This window comes from Trachurus trachurus, assembly GCF_905171665.1.
Source record: "Trachurus trachurus genome assembly, chromosome: 4".
Classification (NCBI taxonomy): domain Eukaryota; kingdom Metazoa; phylum Chordata; class Actinopteri; order Carangiformes; family Carangidae; genus Trachurus; species Trachurus trachurus.
This window is the reverse complement of record NC_139898.1, coordinates 17,597,354-17,619,261: the sequence shown is the minus strand read 5'-3', so window position 1 is coordinate 17,619,261 and position 21,908 is coordinate 17,597,354. Positions and strand designations below refer to the sequence as shown.

The following is a 21,908-nucleotide window of genomic DNA, read 5'->3' as shown; positions in this document are numbered from 1 at the left end:
TAAGTGCATAACTAACAAATAGCAGGAGAGCAGGATGTTTCCACTTTAATTACACTTGACTGTTCTATTATGAGTGCACACAGATGCTTTGTTGATTGTGTGGGAAGTTTTAATAAATTACTTCTACTGAGGAAATTAGCACTGGTGCTTTATTTTGTCTGTTTTTAAATGTGTTAATTGAATCCATTTTCATGCTTTTCATATTTAAATGTATTTCACCCAGAAATCACAATCTCTTTCATAAAAATATATTTGTAATATTTATCTTCTCAAGGCAACAGTAACACAGTTAGTATACACAACTTTTCATTAAGTGTCATTACACACCGTCACGTGACGATTCTCATGGTGACACATCCTCTGAGGGGAACAGGGCAGGGTATGGCGTTGTCTAGCTCAATGCAGGTGTCTATGTAAGGGTCCATCAGCACCATGTTGGGGAATGTTTTGTTACTTTTCCTCTCGCCGACCAGGTATATCTGCCCGCTGACTGTGGTGCAGCCACTGAAGAACTTCCTGTCCAGAGATTCCTCCTCCAGCACAGTCCACTCATCTGTCTCCACATCAAAACGCAGAGTTTGGCCTCCGAACAGGTAGAGGGCGCCGTTGAGCTCAGTGGCAACCAGGTCATAACTAGAAATAAGTTGAGAAAGATGATCATGCTATTGAAACTCTTTATTTTGAAATATATTTATGTTAAAGTAACAGAAGCTGAGTGTTCATTTCTGGATAATTCACTCACCGGGGAAATGGAGAATAGGACACCACGTCCCACTGATCCTCCTTCACCACGTACCTCTGAATACCACTGTACACCTCACCATTTTCATCCAGGCCACACGCCACGTAGATGCATGACCCCAGAACAGCAGTGGCCGCCCTCTCGACAGCTGTAACCATGGGCTCGACCTCCTCCCAACCCTCCTCCGACCCCAGGACCAGCCTTTCTACATCGTCCACAACCCCTTCATCCATACTGCCACCCAGGACGTACAGCACCGAGTCCAGCCCTATGGAGCAGTGGCTGTGCCTGGACTTCTGCAGGGCTGGTGCATCCACCCACCGCTGGTTCCCACATTCATATATCCTGACCCAGTCCACACTGAACCACAGCACGTCCCGGAAATAGCCACCTGTCACCACCACATTATCACCTAAATAATGAGACAATAAACAAAATGTCTAGTAATGTGATAACTGATGAAACCCTGTAAAAACACATTCATCCCCTCACTTGTCATCACTTCCATTACAATAAACTCCATCATTGTTGTTAGTATATATTACATTACCTACTACAGCTATTGAGTACTGTGTGAGGTTCTTCCTCTGCAGAGGTGCACAGCTCTCCCATCTTCCACTGAGCGGGTGATACTGGTACAGTGGCTGTTGCTCCTTGTCGTGAGGTCCCCCCAGGATAAAGAGGGTCTCTCTCGCCCTGGTCCTCGTCATTGACTTGCCCATCGCCCAAGATGCTGGGAAATGTTCATTCAGCATGCAGATGAGCCTGGCTCTGGGGTCAGAGCTTTTCATTCTGATCAACAGGTCAGTGATGAATGGCAAAGAGAGAGACTCTGGCCTTAACAGCTCAGTGAGCTCCAGAAAGTGTTCTTCTCGTTTGGAGTCATGCGACACCCAACGCAGGGCGGCTTCCAGGGCCAGGTCTTCTTTATGTATAGTCAGGTCATCGCTAGCAAGAAGGTTTGCTATTGTGTCCTTAGACAAGGACATGAAATCCTCTTCAGCAACAATAGCAGAGAAGTGTGTGAGTGCCACCTGCCGTGCTGCGTTGTGGAGCTGAATGCAGCCCAGCTGCCAGGCATAGGCCATCATCCCCAAACAGTTACTGAGGTGCAGCTCGCGCTCCAGGAACTTGCAGCACAGCAGCCTGGCTCGCTCAAACTGGAGGAAGTCTGCAGTCTCAAGGATCCCCAGAACATTTTCCCTGTCCAGGTCCAGTCTAGACGTCCTGCTGTGATCCATCAAGGTTCTGAAATGCTGCATATTCACACCTTTAATTTCAATTTCCCTTTTAATGCTCTCTACACCGCACCCAAAAAACAGAGCCCTGAAGTAAGGACTCTGGTGGGCCAGATGCTGGCGATTGACATAAAAACTCTCACCTTCTACCCGCAGAGTAACATCAGGGATATCAGGCTCAGAGTCTGCCACGTGTAAGTCAGATCCGTCCTCTTCCAGTTTGTTTATCCGCTCAGAGAAAACTGTCAGTCTCTGTGGTGTTAGCTCAGTGTCAGCTCTGTGAGCCATGTCACTACACGCCGGCCATGCTCTGCACAGTGCCTGTCCCCCTTCTGCTTTACAACACACCAGCTGATGGTATTAATAGACTTTTCCCCTGACTGACTGTTGGCTGAAGGCAACAAGGGAAAGGAGGTCATTGTGTAATCAGATGTTATTTATAACATAGCAAGGCCACCGACTTATAATATAACACCAGTTTCTTCATCTATACACTCTTTAAAAAAAAAAATCTTAATAAGTAGGCTACATTAACAAGAGTCAACAAACCCGTGACGTCACCTACAGGCGCTCATCGATTTGATTGGTGGATCATTTCTGAGGTCAGAGTTTCACTTCCGTGTCACAGAGCTAACATGGCGGTGAGTTCATATGGTTTTCTATTTCATTCAAACACATTTTCACGTGTGCAGCCATAAACATCCTTGGGTGTATTTTTTAAAACAGTAATGGTTTTGGCGAACATGGCCCTGAGACACTGCTCGTCCATAAATGTACAACACAGCGTGTTTATCGTGCATTAGCTAACCAGACTAGCAAAGCGGAGCTAACCTCAGGCTGAGTTACTAGTGTTTGTGTGACTCACACCGATGTCTCTTTGCTCCCCGTAGGATAAAGAGAAGAAGAAAAAGGAGAGCATCTTCGACTTGTCCAAATACATCGACAAGCCGATTCGGGTGAAGTTTCAAGGAGGACGAGAAGGTAGGTGGATTATTCCTGCTAACAAGCTAATGCTAACCAATGTAGCCAATGTGAAGACAAGTCAGCGGTAAGCGTTTGTGCTTTGTTTTGTTTGACCCTGGGAAAAAAAAGACCCTTAACTGTATATTTCCCTTTCAGCCAGCGGTGTCCTGAAAGGATTTGATCCTCTGCTGAACCTGGTGCTGGACGGCACAATCGAGTATATGCGTGGTAAGTGGATATAAACCGTGACAAAGAAACTGCAGAGGGACGTCACAACTTCTGTTTGACAACTTGGCTAGGTGACATTTGAAACCTGGTGTTTTGTCAAAGTGTGTTGTCTTTATTTGTGTTTTTCCTTAACTAGAACCTCAGCCTAAAGCCTTACCCAAACAAGCCATCCCTGTAGTGCTGAACTATAACTTACAATTGACCTAAATGATGCCATAAACCCAGCCACTGCAGCCAGGACCACATACAACACTTCTAGAAAGACAGGAGAAACAGACTTTGACACAAGACTGAAATATTATACTGATTATTTATTATTTCTGTGATAACTGTGATGTCTCCCACTTGAATATAATCTGGATACACTTTTTTCCACACATGTAGAGGATAATGACAATTACATGGCATTATTAAATTAATGATAAAATGCAAATCGTTGTCCTCAATGTGGTTAATAAAAGAGACAGCATAGTACAAAGGTGGAGGATTTAGTCTTGGCTAAATTAAACTTCAGACATGTGTTTGGCTTGGTATTTCATTTTAAATAAACTGAACTGACTGATTTAAAAATAATAATAATAATAATAATGTGTCACTTGAAACTTCAATTATTGTTTGACTGTAACTCTTGTGTATCCAGATCCAGACGACCAGCTGAAGCTGACAGAAGACACCAGGCAGCTGGGGCTGGTGGTCTGCAGAGGGACCTCCGTCGTGCTAATCTGTCCTCAGGACGGCATGGAGGCCATACCAAACCCGTTCATACAGCAACAGGACGGCTAAGACACCTGCTGAATTGCAGACATACACACAAACACACGACCATGCACACTTTTGAATATTTTGAGGTTTCTGTTGTTTTAATTTGTTTTAATCATGACAGAGATAATGCATTCAACAAGACAATTTCTGTTGTTAAAAATCATAAGTTGGTCAGCTTAAGGACATTTATAAGCACTTCACTTTTGTTTCCGTCTGTGGTGGGTCAATTTTCAAGGATTTGAGTTGTGAAGAGCCCACACATTTGGGAAGTGTTAACAGTACTGTTTTCCTTTTTATCCAGAAGAAGTAAACTTTTTACTTTTTGTTGTTTTTGATAAGAAAATAAAATGAAAATGTATGTTGGGTCTTGTAAGTTTGTTATCCCTTGTTCTTGTACATTTAGGATGTATGAATGAAGAACTGAGATGGAAGAATAAGAAAAATGTTTTAGGCGGTTTACAGAAAGTTGCACAATAGCAGCGATAACAGTAATAATATGTAAACTTTCTTATTTTTTCATAATTTAATCTTCCATGGGGATGTTTGGAAGGATGTTATGATAAAAAAGCTGTAGATCAGTTTATTCATTCATATCCAGAATAAGCTATTTCCTTTGTCAACATTTTGCCAGAAACTTTGCGGTAGAAAAAGTCTCAAGAACACAATTTTTTCATCTTTTTGTCCTGGCATTTTGAAAAAGCTGGAAAGACAATTCCTGACATAAGATACAATGGTCCTTGGCAGGAATGTAGATTCCTCATTTGGTGTTGAAACGATTCTACCATTTATCCCTGTAATTGGCCCTATTTTGTAAAGCCAGATTCATTGTGTGTGTGTGTGTAGATAAGCCATCCAAGCCTTTCTGCACACTGACAAAGAGACATTTGTGGTATTAACTGCTTTGAGTGGAAAGTGTTTTCAAGCACTGTGAAGAAATAATGAGGAGTAAACTTAGGTGGTGGGAGAGAATTTATGTAGGCTGTTACACGTTTGTTCATTTAAATTTGTATATAAAATGTGTCCTTTTAAATCATGGGCTGCTACTTAAACTATTACAGGTAGAAGAGTTCATCTTTAATGTCGAAGCTCTCAATTAATAGCCTAGTGCTCAGATGTGTGAGTATCCAACATAGATCTATTTGACTTGCAGCCAAAAGTGAAAAGGTAGAATTGCTGGAGGCTCCTCCTCTGCTGCTCAGTCACTGTGTCAATGGGACACTCAGCAGTAGCCAGAACCAGCGCTAAGCTCCACTGCAGAGTATGCAGGGTTTCTATATCCTTAGTTTTTAACTTTTCTCCAATGCGAGTTGCGTAAAAAAAAAAAAGGCGAGGAGCCACCTCCGCGTTATTTACCTGTCTATCTCTGAGGTGACAGAGGAAATACCTGTGCATACCAGGGTGTAACCAAAGGGATCAACGCCGCTGGGAGGAGGGTCGGCCGGGGGATTTTCGTGAAGCCGAGTCGATTTCGTTAAGTAAACTGAAAAGGTGAGTTGCCTGCGGGACGGACACGGCACGCCCCCTCGGCAGGTGGAACAAATAGCGGGGCCCCTCCATCCTGTCCCCTTGTCTTCTTCCATCCATGCAGCCGTGCCTGCGTGTGCACCCGGTCATGCACTGAGGACTGGCAGGATATCGTGAATGTCAGTGTTCAGAGGAATGAGAGAGGAAAGAACGAGGTGAGTGAGTTTGCTTCAGAACATAAAGCCTGTATTGTTAAAAGTGCCACAGTGTGGAGCACCTGGAGCCACCGTGCGTAATTGGCTGCTGCAGTGGATATCCTCATTCCCACTGCATGCCTCGATCTCTGCACAAGTTAAAGAGAAATCTTCCTCATGTATCTTTTATTGTTGTTGTTGCGGTCTGTCTCCACATGATTGTAATCTTTTGCAACATGGCCACCTTGGTCTTCCAACTCAACCTAATCTACCTGAACAGGATAACTCATTTAAGTAGCCTATAACCTTTTTCTCTGATGCACCCCTACGTTTTATTTTTCTATACACACAAATAGATGTAATTTGTCTCCCCAGCTGGTTACAGTGTTTGATAATCACACAAGTGGGATCATTTTAGGAATACCATACCGATTATTTAGAATAGTTTGTATAACAGTCATGTTTTATTGATTTATGTACAGATATAGGTTACAGTCTGCCTTTTTTCTATAATATGCACTATTATATGCACATTTCATATTCTATATTTCTATAACATTATCACAAGGAGATACTCATTTAAGCCTATTACATTTAATTAACTGATTTCAATCATATTGTCAAGCTCAGTCTTCTACTTGACTAGTACCTACTACTTACATTAATGACATGTCACTCTAACTTTATATTATAGCTTAGTGTTGTGTATTTACAGTTGTTTTTACTGTATTCTTATCAGGCTTGGGTTGTTTTGTGTGTCGGCATGATGACACTGGAGACTCTGGATTGTGAATTGTGAGGTTGTTGTGAGTCCAACATGGAGGTGAAGAAGGATGGAGGAGGAGGAGGGCCATGGTCCTCTTCCCCTGCCTGCCACAGGAGCACCATCATAGCCTCGCTCTTCTTCTTCCTCATTATCGGAGTCTTTGTAGGCCTGCTCATTGGTGAGTGCTGACCACTTCACCACACAATCACAAACTGCAGTTTTGATTTGCAAAACTCAATAAGTGCTAACTGTGTTTCCTCCATTGTCACCAGCATACCTGGTGCAAGAGCAGCATTATTTCATGGAGACGGTGGAGCTGAGGGGTCTGAAGTATGATCCTGGTTTGCAGGATCAGAACTCTGGTTTCTCCCTAGTACTGTCCTCAGTTTTGAAGTCCAAGGTTAGTCTTGATTGACACTCTGATGAAATGCCAATATTTCCTGAAAAACTGTCTAAATATTTAATTTACACTTATTTGCAGATTAGAAATATCTTCACTGCTTCGTCAATATCACATCACTACATTGATTGTAGTATTGTTGCCTATGGGTAAGTGAGAGCTAAACTAGCGTAGATCTATTTATCCTATGTGAAAAAGACTGTAGGAGATAAAGCAATGCTGTGTTCTCCTTCCTCCCTCCCAGTAACATTAATGGTGACGTGATGGTGACGATCAGACTGGTCTTCATGGTCGCCAAGATCCAGCAGTATTCAGATAATTTTGTCCAGGACTTGTTGAGAGCAGGACTCAGCTCAGTAATGCACGGGAACCCGCTCGAGGTGCCAGCATTTGGGCAGATCAGCACTATCATCTTACTGGGTAGTACAACTATACTTTCATCACTTGCCTGTCTGTGTCCTCCACAGTCTTTACAGGTTCTAATACTTTGGTCTCTTTCCCTTCAAGGTGCAAGTGGAAAGTCATTTTATGCTGTTGGAGATGAGATGATTGGTGAGTTAGTACAGATTGAATGGTAGTTAAAGATTGTTCTTTCTCTTTTACATACTTGAATCGTGTTTGTGTTGAATCTTCCTTTCTAATATTCATCTGTCATCTGGGTTCTCCAGCCAAGTGTCCTGACAACACATTCACCTGTGACAATGGAGAGTGTGTAACCAAATTAAATCCAGAGTGTGATTTCATCCCTGACTGTGCGGATGGATCCGATGAAGCTCGTTGTGGTGAATGACTCTTAAAACTACAAATTACTCATTTCTGTTGTTTTTGGGCATAGAAAGGTAAATCATGTTAAACTGTATTTTGTAGATATAATGGTATACTGGTATTGACGGCTCATATTTTAGGTAATCGACTGCACCCATAAGAAAAACAGTCTTACCCATATTGTTGTATCTTCCCTCCTCAGCCTGCGGCACACGCCCTGCCATGGGAAGTCGGGTGGTGGGTGGTGAGGATGCTCGGGAGGGGGAGCTGCCATGGCAGGTCAGTCTGAGGCTCCATGGACGCCACACCTGTGGAGCCTCCATCATCAACGAACGCTGGTTGGTCAGCGCTGCACACTGCTTTGAGAGGTAGGCAGAACTTGTCAAGTCTGTGATAACTTATAGTTATAATTTTCCCAAACAGTTGCATAACAGCTGTATTCAAAAATCTATTGAAAATGTAATAAGACAAACAGCAAATAAATTAGATTTCTCTAAATTGTGCCATTAAGTGAATTACATGTGTACTTTTAAAGTAATGTCTGTTTCATTTTTTGTTCCAAGGGACAATGACCCCAGAGATTGGACTGCCCTGGTGGGGGCCAGTCTGGTGAGCGGTGAGGAGTCAGAGTCCAAGACGATTAACATCAAGTCACTGGTTATGTCACCAGACTACAACCCCATGGTCACTGACAATGACGTAACTGTGCTGGAGCTGGAGACCCCACTCACCTTTAACTCCTACATCCAGCCTGTCTGTTTGCCCTCTCCATCTCATGTCTTTGCGCCAGGCCAGAGCTGCATGGTGTCAGGGTGGGGCGCGTTAAACCAGTTTAATGGTGAGTATACACTTCAACAAGATCGTGGATTAGAAGCCTATGATAACATTTTTTCTTTTTTTGTTACATTGTTCAATCATGACATTTTTTATTGTGTCTAGTCGTTTAATCTTTGACACATTTTTGATATTTCTTGTATTTTCTTGTATCTAATGTCTCTTCTATGATATACGTATGTGATGGAAGGATGTGCGTCAGAGCCACTCCCCATTTCTAATGAACTTTCTCTCTTTATTATGGATTACTACAAATATTATATTGTCAATGTTTATTCATCTCTCTGATATATTCGACATGTTGATTATGTATTTTCGATAGTAGATGTGTGATTTTGTTAAATATCTCTTTGATTGGGAGTTGGTGCGTCACTCAGCCACTCCCTATTTAAAGATGGCTCTCGGCCACTATCGAATGTTTGCCTGATGAAGGTCATTTAGACCGAAACTTTGCAATAAATATTCTCTGAAGCAAGTTATTCAGTGTGCGGGAAAAAATATATGTGTGGAGACGCTCCCTCACTATATACACTTCAACACAACATCAGATCAATTAGTTTAGAGTGAAGTGAGTAATGTGCTGTGTTCTTCTGTAGCTGAGGTTCCTCCTACACTTCAGAAGGCAGTGGTGAAAATCATAGACTCCAAGGTGTGCAACAAGTCGTCCGTCTACAGAGGTGCTGTTACACACAACATGATGTGTGCTGGATTCCTGCAGGGCAAGGTGGACTCATGTCAGGTCAGTGGTGTGTCTGAAGCCTCATGAAAACAATTCACACAAGGTAACTACAATGGTATGAGCTATCAGTTTACATTTTCTTACAGTACTGTCTTGGCTTCGGGCAGAGTTTGTATACATACACTCTGATGATCTGGTCTTTCCTTTATGTCTTGAAACTATAAGTAGGACCAAAACTGTGTGTTAACACTGCTCCCACCCTAAAAATAGAGGCCTGTAGGTTGTTTTTGTTATCAAATATCAGCACAACATGATAGTGTGTGTTGGTACTATGACACTGACAAAGCATGACATTCATTCCTCAGTGAAGACCTGTTATTAATCAGTCAATATACTCTTTGTATGCGACATCCTGTGTTATCAGCCTCTGCATCAGAAAATCAGGGGTCTTGTGTCTTTCCCTGCAGGGTGACTCAGGGGGGCCTCTGGTGTGTGAGGGGGCTCCTGGGAGGTTCTTCCTGGCTGGGGTGGTGAGCTGGGGTGTGGGCTGTGCCCAGATCAACAGGCCTGGGGTTTACTCCCGCGTCACCAGGCTCCGCAACTGGATCCTAAGCTACGCAGATCCCAACTTGGTCCATCATTCCCAGTATGTTGCCACAGTGCCAGTTTTTGCCACGGAACTGAATTTAAATAATCCACCAGCACCCACGATTACAGCTATGGATGTGCCATCTGCACCAGTACCACCTGGTAATGTTATACTTATTAATGAGATGACGTTGGTTATGTAGACTTCACTATTTCTGTTCATCCTAAAGTCCACACTACATTTCTTTCAGTGTTCAACTGCAGTGGAAACTTCCAGTGTAGCACCAGCTCCTGCATCAGCAAGGTGAACCCAGAGTGTGATGGAGTCCCTGACTGCCCCAATCAGGCAGATGAGACACACTGCGGTATGTTTACAGCAAGAGATAGATAGATTAGACTACATGTGAGATTAGGTGAAACCCTCCTGAGATGTGTTTATGTTCCAGACTGCGGTGCGCGTCCTGCGCTGGGCTCCCATAGGATCGTAGGTGGAGTGACAGCGCGAAGAGGGGAATGGCCTTGGATCGGTAGTTTACAGTACCAGAGACTTCACCGCTGTGGCGCCACACTCATTCATAGCAAATGGTTACTGACAGCAGCACACTGCTTCAAAAGGTACTTCATTTATCACCCTACACAAACTCAATTAAACTATGTGCTTAATACAAATAAGTCTGTTACATTTATAACAACAGTGATCCAAGCCCTTCTAACTGGGCTGTGAGCCTGGGTTCGGTGCTGCGCTCTGGGATGGGAGCCATGGTCATCCCCATCCAGAGGGTCATCGTTCACCCGGCTTTCAATGGCACCAGCATGGACCATGACGTAGCTCTGCTGGAGCTGGCGGCACCAGCCCCCATGTCCTACACCATCCAGTCTGTCTGTCTCCCCTCACCAGTGCACCAGTTCCTGAAGAATGCAGAGTGCTACATCACAGGCTGGGGATCCATGAGGGAAGGAGGTGAGAGGAGATGACACACAGATTGTTGCACAACTGTATAGTGTAAACAAACTGGGTCACTGGAAGCCGTTGCCTAACAAAAGCTATCGCATTGTTATGACTCCAAAAAAGTATATTAAAAAAACAAATATAATTCCTGTTCTTTTCATCAGGTTCATTGACCAACCTGTTGCAGAAAGCTGCAGTCAGCATCATTGACCAGGCAGACTGCCAGCACTCGTATGGGAACGTGCTGACTCCTACCATGATGTGTGCTGGTTACATGGAGGGAGGCAGGGACACCTGTTTGGTAAGACTCTTTAGAAAAAAGTTTGTGGCACAAATAACTTTCACTTACCTGGGAAATGAGCCGACTGGTACAATCTTGGCATTATCCGAACACCAAGATTGTGGACCGAGATTACATGAGTGCTTGGAGGCTCTGGGAAACAGGGGCCACGGCCTGGATAAATGTTTTTACAGTGGATGGTTAACCAGGTCAGAGAAACATAAGTGTTGCATTTTTAACCCTGTGGAGATTTCCTAGGACTTTTCTCTGAAAAAGTTCAGGTGTATGAATAAACTGTGGTTTGAAAGTACTCACATGTTGTTAACTAGGAATTACAGTGCAGACGTGATGGAGAAAACCAAGTCCTGCTTGCCTCGCTTCTGTGAGAGATGCTTATCTACTGGGAGAGTGTAGACTTTACTTTCTCTTAAAAATACAGAGCCCCCCCTCACCTGCTCCCTCTCTGTAATCTTCTTATGTAAGGAAAACCACATGCATTCCTGTCTCGGTCAAAGCCCCTGGCATCTCAGCAGCAATGCAACTGACATTAACTTAGTAACTGCTATGTCTTTTTTACTCTCTCTCTCTTCTGCACTTTTCCTTAATCAGTTGTTGTATTCTTCTCTGAGTGCGTTGAAGTGATTTTAATTTCTGACAAACAACAACAGCAATGTTTATCTTTCTCCCTTTCTCTCCTTCATCCAGGGAGACTCTGGAGGGCCGCTCACTTGTCGTCAGCCCTCTGGTCAGTGGTTTATTGCAGGAGTGACCAGTTGGGGACATGGATGTGGGCGAACAGGTTATCCAGGGGTTTACACTCGAGTAACATCCGTCAGGAAATGGATATCTACGTACCTTCCTTTCTGACGAGACAGAAAAGCAGCTGAAAAAACATGTGGACATGGTGGATTTTCACATTTTCTCCCCCAAAATTGTACTGTACGAGAACTCAAGTCATGTTAGAAGCCACACACACTTTCTCATACACCACAGTATTGACCTGTGTGATCCTTTGGTCATGGGTGCTGTTTGTCATACTGTGCAATCGTCTGATCTGGGACCAGTCTCTTATATGTACTGAAGAAATAGGGAGAATCTTGAACTGTGGCTTACAGACAAAATGCTAGAAATATGCATGATCCAAAGTATTTATTTCAGTTATTTATTTTCCTGGCTGGTAAACATACTGTACATGGTGTTTTGCTCATTTTGTGTGGGGTTCATAATACATGTGGTTCATTTATGGGTTGTTTTTTTTTCTTCTTTTTTTGTGTCTTTTCTTAGAAATACAACAAAGATCTGATTTAATAACTGGTATTGGGATGTGGGTTTTTCTGGGGACAAATACTTCTGTGTGAAAAGTAGCATTGGACTCAGCTTTACAGGAGAGGGTTAAAGTGATGTTTCACTGATAGATATGCACTCTTCTCAATAAGAAACATACAGATAGATCCATTGACAAGCTTTATTCTCATGAAAATCATTCCATTGCTCAAGTTAAACTCCAATCAGACTGCAAACAAGGTTCACATGCTTTTCTTTTCTGGTTCTTACTCACCTACAAAAACTCAGCAGGAAAAAAAAAGGATTCTGGTTCCCAGACATCTGACAAACCGTACACATAAAACAGAGAAAGGTTCAGTGCCCTGTCTACAGCAAGGCAGACCCTGTTGAAACAAGCCCACTACTGTGGAGGGCGGCATATAGAGTAACAACTAGAAAACAGGTCAGACAAAACACTTTTGTTCTCCAGGCGTACTTTGATATCGGACTGTTTAGAGGTTTGTGAATGTCAGGTTCACGGTTGTGAAAACACCAAGTTGCTTCTCAATTCTTCCTGGTGATTTTAAGCAGGGTCTTTCAGAGTAACAGCATGTTAAGAAAAGTCAGCGTTGCCCCTTTAAGGGCTCTTGATTTTCTTGGCACAAATACCAAGTCTCTCTTTGAGCAGAGTCACAATGAAAACACTGGATAACAAATGTGGACAGGCTGCTGACAGCGTTGTAGTGGCTGAGAGAACTAAGTCCTGTTTGAATTAATCAGCATCAAGTGTCCTAATTGTAGAGGCCATTGAAAACAAGAGACATTCAACCTCAGTTTGAATGCAGGAAGATGCCAGGCTGAATTAAGTGTTGCTATTGAGGCTGTTATAAATATGCCGAAACACAAAGGCCCTAGTGTTGCAGTTGGCTCATTTATTTATGACTGCCACATTGGAACAATGTATTTATTTTCCATACCACTTATCCTATTCAGGAGCAGGGGGGGTTAAAAGTAGGCTACATCCCAGCATGCAAAGTGCAAGAGGTGGGGTACACCCTGCACAACACATGGGGCTGATGTATGCATATACACTTTCACAGTAACTCTGAATGGCAATTTCAGAGATTTGAATTCATCTGTCCACACACCTGCAACTTTTAACAGTGCAGGTTGGCTTGTTAACCAGAGAATTCATTATTTATAACACATAAACATAATCAATCAAACTTGGTTACTGGACTGTTCAGAGCAGAATGAAAACGTCCACAGAGACATTGTTATGGCTAGAGTCCACAGGCTTCTCCCTGGCCTGTCTGTGAGGTATGATGACAGATGTTGATGGTGTGCTGCTGCTGCTGCTGCTTCCACGACACACCAGTGTGGAGCTTGTGACCTCCGGAGGCGTACTGTGCTCCTCCTCACTGTAAGCAGCAGTCTAAGGAAGGGAAGGGTGAAGAGGGGGGTGTTTACATACGAGCCCTTTCTCTCTGTAGTCTGGAGTTGTACGTTCGGGACACGGTGTTCCAGGCATCCATATACCGGTCCATACACATGGCAATACATTTCTGTGAGAAGGAAAACAATAAGTAATGATTTAGTCCTCCCTTTGTTGAATCATGTGGGATCTTGTTCATGAAATGCCAATAATTCCCCAAACAATTTCACTGAACATGACTGACATTCAGTTTGTTTCAGGGTCGACTGACATTTCAAACACTAAACATAATTAATTTGCTGGGATATAAAATGTAAAAAAAAGACTGATCTGATCCAAAATGAAAACTTCTTGTGCTCCAGCTTGTGTCAACACTATTGCTCATCTGTTACAGTGCAACACATACCTGCTCGGAGTTGTCCAGTGAGCTTCCAGGTTTACCTATGCACTTCTTGAAGCATTTGTCTGTCATTCTCTGAAACATGAATGCAAATGTTGCCATTATTGCCGTATTTATCACTGACATTTGTTAAAATACCCATAGACATTCACAGTTGAAGTGAACTGAGATCGATGTGCTTAAATAGTCAAGGTGTTCAACTTTGCTTTGTATCAGCAGCATTTTCAAATGTGCGTAAGTAATTCATTAATACGGTATCGTACCTCTATGTTAAGTCATTCCAGGATGAATAAAGTTTCTCATACCATCCGCTGTTTAACTTTATCACAGTTTGCATTAGTCCTTAAAGGTTCAGGTTAGCCTTGTTAGCTTAGCACCATTCATTTACCTGTAGCAGCTCCTGAGCGTTAGCCACCGCGATCTGGACCTTCACCTGCTCCATGATGACACCGGAGTCTATTTTACCGCCGGATCCTCCTGCGGAGAAGTCTGAGCCGAACCCGTCCATGTCCGCCGGTGTCGACACCTGAGACAGTCGCTTTAATAGATCTTGTGTAAACACACGTGTGAGCAGCCGCGGCTAGGTTTGGTAACGTTAGTTTTCTGTGCCCTTGACAGCGGCGGAAGTCGGTACACGTCATTTCCGCATAGAGTGATGCGAATCATGGGAAATGTAGTTGGGTTTTGTTTTTTTGTTTTTTCGTTTTGTTTTTGTTTGTTTTGTTTTGTTTTTTGGTGTGTGGTCACGGCTGAGATTACGGTGTAACAAATAAATAAATACATAGCCAAAAAAAAATTCCTTTTTGCCTTTACACACACACACACACACACACACACACACACACACACACACACACACACACACACACACACACACACATGCACCTACGCATCTTTACCACACGGTGGCGATATACTCCTCTGAATGGTGTTATACTCAGTCACTGTATGGCACATGGATCTATCACCAAAGACACAAGTCTAATGTCCAGTAATGAAGGAGCAGTTTAAGAATCAGGATCAGATATATTTTATTTTTTCAGGACTGCTGCTCCTTTCAGCCAGTCAGTGAATGTTTTCGTGTGTTTGTTTTGTTTTGTTTTCAACTAGCCTAAATGTCATTGCCATGTGCTTTTTATCCACTGCATAATTATGTTGCCTGCTTGTTAGTCCGTCACTTCTAGGCTGTTACTGTAAACTGCTCTGGCAACTTGACTAAACCTGTCAACGTGCCTGGGTAAATAAATAAATAAAAATAAACTACTCTGGAAGCAGGAGCCAACTTCATAAATAGAAAGTGATAAGATCTTCGGCATTGTTTGTTGTTGAGGTCTGAATGTGAGGATGACCCCCTCCGAGGACCCCTCTCCTCGTGTTTCAGACAGGGTGACCTCACTGAGAAGACCACCTGCCTTGAGTGAACAAATATGGGGTACAGTGAGTCTGCAGGCAACAATGCGATGACCGTTACTGTCATCTAAACCAGCATTCTGTGAATGGTTTGTGGCGATGCTGGGGGCGTTGAGGAGTAATTGCGGGGGGTCTGATTAGTGGCGTGCCTGCCTGAGAGTAATTAATGACCAGTCACACAATATACCAGTGCAAACACACACACACACACACACATACACACATGTCCTCCTCACACCAGTTTGGCTTCAAGCCACAGGGGTGAATAGGGGGAGGGGAGAGCTGGATTAAAGTGCAGCAAAATGAATTAACCCTAGATTACAATCATGAGTTCATTAATCTAATCTTCTTAAATTCTTAATCTCCTGTAGGCACACTTGTGTGTATGAAAGCATTTGGCCTAGTCGGCTACAAGGGGGGCTTCAGTGTGCACCAGCAACAATGGTTATGAGAATGTAAATTACTAAAGTGTGTTTATTGGTGTCAAATGCTGAGGTTACACAAGACTGTTTAGAGGTTCCTCTGGGGGCTTTCATGTCTAAAGTTGCAAGCAGCAATGTGGGAGCCAAGCAGGCCAGAGCTGAGATGGAAAAATTATGTCATTATGTCAAGGGCATGGTTGTAACCACCACACACAGCATGTTTTATGTCAGTCGATTAAAGATTGGCTGTGATACTTGTTTGGCACCTTTAAATTGGCTCTGATGGATTTTGTCAGGCTTAGTTTCAAGAATATCTGTGGAAATGATTGGAAAAGGTTTGTTTTTGACCAAATTCAAAATGGCACCCATGTACAATTGCTTGATCTCATGGCAGTTTTAGATCAGGTTTTTTTTTTTTTTTTTTTTTTTTTTTTACTGCAGCAGCCCTTTGAGGTCAAATGACACCAGATATGTTGAGATACCCCTAATGGGCTCCTGCCATGTGCAACGTTTAGTTTTCACACATAAAACTGCTGATTGCTATTTGATACTTTCTCTTTGGCATCTTTGCTGCAATTTTCCGATGAATGCTTTGGAAAATAAAAAATGCTTTGTGATAGTTTTTGTGAGACTTGGTCTGAAGGTCCTCTGTGCCAGATTTAGTGAAGATTTAATGTTTTTCTGTGAAGTTCCAAAAAAAAACAACCAAAAACTTATACATAAAATGCAAAATGGTGGAAACTGACGTTAGAGGGTGCATTGGTCTTGGCTTCATTCATGGAATGCAATAGGCCACCTAACTTTTGAATGGACTGGGCATACAGTCAAAAGTAACATGCATGAATGCACCCACAATTTTAATTTTTTGGTGGCGCTAGAGCACTTAAGACACAGACATGAATTTTACTATGTAGATATAGTGTGCCATTGACTCCCATATGACAGAATGAAGATGATAAAGAAAAGAAAAAGGGAGCCTACATCACCCTCAGCCCCCCCAAAAAAGACATTTGGTAACTTGAGATATGAGTGGCCCTGATATTTAAATCCCTTATAAGGAAACAATAGGACATAGTGGATAAAAGGAAAGCAGACACACAAAGTCAGACAGTTGAGAAACAGCAGCAGTTTTTTTTATCTTCAAAAGCAGCTGTTGAGTGACAGCAAGAGGGAGTGAGACAGAGAGAAAGAGAGAGGCAGGAGAATCCTGAGCCGGAGAGTCTGTCTCTCAGTCTGTCAGTTTCAGGAGGGAGTAGTAATGCTCAGAGCCTCTATTGTTTGAATAAGAATGAGCTTATTATAAACCCCAAATATTTCGAATATCCCAAGTCCATTTAACCTTTTAAGTAATTCTGCCATGTTCGATTTTTGTTTTTCATTGTAGGCTATCACTCCTTCTTCTCCTATGCTGACTGTCATGGGACTGTTAAAGCACAGGTGCAAATAATAGTATTTTAAAATGTCTCAGTTGCTTTTGAGAGTCGCAGTAAACCGTGGAGCCAGTGTGCACGACAGCAGGGCCCTCACTCCACCCAAAATGGAATCAAGCCATTTTCAATGTCATTTATTATTACACCTGCAAACATGTTGCGACATGTCCCACCAAAGAACTACATGTTCCTTGAAACTGTGTACTGTATTTATTTAAAGTATATTCACAGTTTTAACAGAAGTGAGTTTTAATTATACAATAAAAGTCTTCAAAGTGTTTATGGAGCTTTTATAACCTTGAGGTTGTATCATGTTTTAAGCAGCCAAAGAAAATTCCTTGTGTATGAGGCTGACTTGGCTGATTGTTACCCGGCCTGATTCTTGTCCTGATAACCTGCCTGGAACCGAGGGACATTCTTGATAAATTCCTGTGAGCCTCACGAGTGCTTAAGCTAAAGCTAGCTTACTCTGCTAACATCAGCTTGTTCAGAATAACATTAGCTTGTGTAGGCTAACTCTAGCCAGTTTAGGCTAACACAAGTTGGCTTGTTGATGCTAATGCTAGCTTGTTTAGAGTAAAACTAGCTTGTTTGGAATCACTTTAGCTCGTTAACGCTAACAAAGTGATGGTAGGTTTGTTCATGTGTATTAGCTTACTGTGTTAGCAGCAGCTTTTGTTTTATCAATTGTGAAATTTCATACCAACTTCCACATCTGCTATCTGTTGTATTGACATCCCTTTAGAAGAAGCTTTTACTGCTATGCTAATGATAGCTTGTTTAGAGTAAAACTAGCTTGTTTGGAATCACCTTGGCTCATTAGCGCTAACAAAGTGATGGTAGCAAGCTAAAGTCACCCCAGCTCAGTCTAATGTTGGCTTGTTTAAGCTAAAGCTATCTTACTTGGCTAACATCAGCTTGTTCAGAATAACATTAGCTTGTGTAGGCTTACTCTAGCCAGTTTAGGCTAACACGAGTTGGCTTGTTGGTGCTAATGCTAGCTTGTTTAGAGTAAAACTAGCTTGTTTGGAATAACTTTAGCTCGTTAACGCTAACGGAGTGATGGTAGGTTTGTGCATTTGTGTTAGCAGCAGCTTTTGTTTTATCAGTTGTGAAATTTCATACCAACTTCCACATAGGCTATCTGGTGTATTGACATCCCTTTAGAAGAAGCTTTTACTGCTATGCTAATGCTAGCTTGTTTAGAGTAAAACTAGCTTGTCTGGAATAACTTAAGCTCGTTAATGCTAACAACGTGATGGTAGCAAGCTAAAGTCACCCCAGCTCAGTCTAATGTTGGCTTGTTTAAGCTAAAGCTAGCTTACTCTGCTAACATCAGCTTGTTCAGAATAACATTAGCTTGTGTAGGCTAACTCTAGCCAGTTTAGGCTAACACAAGTTGGCTTGTTGATGCTAATGCTAGCTTGTTTAGAGTAAAACTAGCTTGTTTGGAATCACTTTAGCTCGTTAACGCTAACAAAGTGATGGTAGGTTTGTTCATGTGTATTAGCTTACTGTGTTAGCAGCAGCTTTTGTTTTATCAATTGTGAAATTTCATACCAACTTCCACATCTGCTATCTGTTGTATTGACATCCCTTTAGAAGAAGCTTTTACTGCTATGCTAATGATAGCTTGTTTAGAGTAAAACTAGCTTGTTTGGAATCACTTTAGCTCATTAGCGCTAACAAAGTGATGGTAGCAAGCTAAAGTCACCCCAGCTCAGTCTAATGTTGGCTTGTTTAAGCTAAAGCTATCTTACTTGGCTAACATCAGCTTGTTCAGAATAACATTAGCTTGTGTAGGCTAACTCTAGCCAGTTTAGGCTAACACGAGTTGGCTTGTTGATGCTAATGCTAGCTTGTTTAGAGTAAAACTAGCTTGTTTGGAATAACTTTAGCTCGTTAACGCTAACGGAGTGATGGTAGGTTTGTGCATGTGTGTTAGCAGCAGCTTTTGTTTTATCAGTTGTGAAATTTCATACCAACTTCCACATAGGCTATCTGGTGTATTGACATCCCTTTAGAAGAAGCTTTTACTGCTATGCTAATGCTAGCTTGTTTAGAGTAAAACTAGCTTGTTTGGAATAACTTTAGCTCGTTAACGCTAACGGAGTGATGGTAGGTTTGTGCATGTGTGTTAGCAGCAGCTTTTGTTTTATCAGTTGTGAAATTTCATACCAACTTCCACATAGGCTATCTGGTGTATTGACATCCCTTTAGAAGAAGCTTTTACTGCTATGCTAATGATAGCTTGTTTAGAGTAAAACTAGCTTGTTTGGAATCACTTTAGCTCATTAGCGCTAACAAAGTGATGGTAGCAAGCTAAAGTCACCCCAGCTCAGTCTAATGTTGGCTTGTTTAAGCTAAAGCTATCTTACTTGGCTAACATCAGCTTGTTCAGAATAACATTAGCTTGTGTAGGCTAACTCTAGCCAGTTTAGGCTAACACGAGTTGGCTTGTTGGTGCTAATGCTAGCTTGTTTAGAGTAAAACTAGCTTGTTTGGAATAACTTTAGCTCGTTAACGCTAACGGAGTGATGGTAGGTTTGTGCATGTGTGTTAGCAGCAGCTTTTGTTTTATCAGTTGTGAAATTTCATACCAACTTCCACATAGGCTATCTGGTGTATTGACATCCCTTTAGAAGAAGCTTTTACTGCTATGCTAATGCTAGCTTGTTTAGAGTAAAACTAGCTTGTCTGGAATAACTTAAGCTCGTTAATGCTAACAACGTGATGGTAGCAAGCTTAAGTCACCCCAGCTCAGTCTAATGTTGGCTTGTTTAAGCTAAAGCTAGCTTACTCTGCTAACATCAGCTTGTTCAGAATAACATTAGCTTGTGTAGGCTAACTCTAGCCAGTTTAGGCTAACACAAGTTGGCTTGTTGATGCTAATGCTAGCTTGTTTAGAGTAAAACTAGCTTGTTTGGAATCACTTTAGCTCGTTAACGCTAACAAAGTGATGGTAGGTTTGTTCATGTGTATTAGCTTACTGTGTTAGCAGCAGCTTTTGTTTTATCAATTGTGAAATTTCATACCAACTTCCACATCTGCTATCTGTTGTATTGACATCCCTTTAGAAGAAGCTTTTACTGCTATGCTAATGATAGCTTGTTTAGAGTAAAACTAGCTTGTTTGGAATCACCTTGGCTCATTAGCGCTAACAAAGTGATGGTAGCAAGCTAAAGTCACCCCAGCTCAGTCTAATGTTGGCTTGTTTAAGCTAAAGCTATCTTACTTGGCTAACATCAGCTTGTTCAGAATAACATTAGCTTGTGTAGGCTTACTCTAGCCAGTTTAGGCTAACACGAGTTGGCTTGTTGGTGCTAATGCTAGCTTGTTTAGAGTAAAACTAGCTTGTTTGGAATAACTTTAGCTCGTTAACGCTAACGGAGTGATGGTAGGTTTGTGCATGTGTGTTAGCAGCAGCTTTTGTTTTATCAGTTGTGAAATTTCATACCAACTTCCACATAGGCTATCTGGTGTATTGACATCCCTTTAGAAGAAGCTTTTACTGCTATGCTAATGCTAGCTTGTTTAGAGTAAAACTAGCTTGTCTGGAATAACTTAAGCTCGTTAATGCTAACAACGTGATGGTAGCAAGCTTAAGTCACCCCAGCTCAGTCTAATGTTGGCTTGTTTAAGCTAAAGCTAGCTTACTCTGCTAACATCAGCTTGTTCAGAATAACATTAGCTTGTGTAGGCTAACTCTAGCCAGTTTAGGCTAACACAAGTTGGCTTGTTGATGCTAATGCTAGCTTGTTTAGAGTAAAACTAGCTTGTTTGGAATCACTTTAGCTCGTTAACGCTAACAAAGTGATGGTAGGTTTGTTCATGTGTATTAGCTTACTGTGTTAGCAGCAGCTTTTGTTTTATCAATTGTGAAATTTCATACCAACTTCCACATCTGCTATCTGTTGTATTGACATCCCTTTAGAAGAAGCTTTTACTGCTATGCTAATGATAGCTTGTTTAGAGTAAAACTAGCTTGTTTGGAATCACTTTAGCTCATTAGCGCTAACAAAGTGATGGTAGCAAGCTAAAGTCACCCCAGCTCAGTCTAATGTTGGCTTGTTTAAGCTAAAGCTATCTTACTTGGCTAACATCAGCTTGTTCAGAATAACATTAGCTTGTGTAGGCTAACTCTAGCCAGTTTAGGCTAACACGAGTTGGCTTGTTGGTGCTAATGCTAGCTTGTTTAGAGTAAAACTAGCTTGTTTGGAATAACTTTAGCTCGTTAACGCTAACGGAGTGATGGTAGGTTTGTGCATGTGTGTTAGCAGCAGCTTTTGTTTTATCAGTTGTGAAATTTCATACCAACTTCCACATAGGCTATCTGGTGTATTGACATCCCTTTAGAAGAAGCTTTTACTGCTATGCTAATGCTAGCTTGTTTAGAGTAAAACTAGCTTGTCTGGAATAACTTAAGCTCGTTAATGCTAACAACGTGATGGTAGCAAGCTAAAGTCACCCCAGCTCAGTCTAATGTTGGCTTGTTTAAATCCATCAGAAAATGTCAGGAACTCAGTTGGAGAAGTGACCTCATGGTCCTCAAAAGGACTTTAACCTGCCATCATATGATCAATAAGACTGTTGGTTATGTGGAGCTGGCAGTCTGAGGAGCGAGGGCAACACTGTGCCTGGTGCTGGTGTAGCCGATGTCATATCTGGCCCTCTGCATCGTGTTTCTCACGGCCTG

General features: G+C 42.1%; 4 protein-coding genes across 4 annotated transcripts; 2 read left to right on the top strand and 2 right to left on the bottom strand.

Moving 5' to 3' along the window:
• Nucleotides 1–329: 329 nt before the first annotated feature.
• On the bottom strand, nt 330–2,385 carry LOC310985289 (kelch-like protein 23; the record flags this gene model as incomplete). Its single annotated transcript, XM_083970849.1, has 3 exons — nt 1,293–2,385; nt 743–1,154; nt 330–633 (listed from the first exon to the last, which is right to left on the bottom strand). The coding sequence occupies exons 1-3, from the start codon at nt 2,266–2,268 to the stop codon at nt 330–332; spliced, it is 1,692 nt and encodes a 563-aa protein (XP_083826975.1). The 5' UTR covers nt 2,269–2,385.
• On the top strand, nt 2,384–4,291 carry lsm7 (LSM7 homolog, U6 small nuclear RNA and mRNA degradation associated). The gene is made up of 4 exons (XM_083970850.1): nt 2,384–2,621; nt 2,871–2,961; nt 3,100–3,171; nt 3,812–4,291. Exons 1-4 carry the CDS (start codon nt 2,616–2,618, stop codon nt 3,952–3,954), a joined length of 312 nt encoding a protein of 103 aa, XP_083826976.1. The 5' UTR covers nt 2,384–2,615; the 3' UTR covers nt 3,955–4,291.
• A 2,117-nt stretch (nt 4,292–6,408) lies between these two features.
• tmprss9 (transmembrane serine protease 9) lies at nt 6,409–11,719 on the top strand (the record flags this gene model as incomplete). Its single annotated transcript, XM_083970114.1, has 15 exons — nt 6,409–6,535; nt 6,630–6,757; nt 6,839–6,906; nt 7,002–7,177; nt 7,265–7,309; nt 7,426–7,539; nt 7,725–7,890; nt 8,086–8,360; nt 8,953–9,095; nt 9,503–9,785; nt 9,875–9,988; nt 10,070–10,238; nt 10,319–10,584; nt 10,737–10,873; nt 11,558–11,719. 15 exons carry the CDS (start codon nt 6,409–6,411, stop codon nt 11,717–11,719), a joined length of 2,373 nt encoding a protein of 790 aa, XP_083826240.1.
• Nucleotides 11,720–12,257: 538 nt separating this feature from the next.
• Nucleotides 12,258–14,575, bottom strand: timm13 (translocase of inner mitochondrial membrane 13 homolog (yeast)). Its single transcript, XM_083969390.1, has 3 exons — nt 14,339–14,575; nt 13,957–14,025; nt 12,258–13,680 (listed from the first exon to the last, which is right to left on the bottom strand). The coding sequence occupies exons 1-3, from the start codon at nt 14,456–14,458 to the stop codon at nt 13,582–13,584; spliced, it is 288 nt and encodes a 95-aa protein (XP_083825516.1). The 5' UTR covers nt 14,459–14,575; the 3' UTR covers nt 12,258–13,581.
• Nucleotides 14,576–21,908: the final 7,333 nt, after the last annotated feature.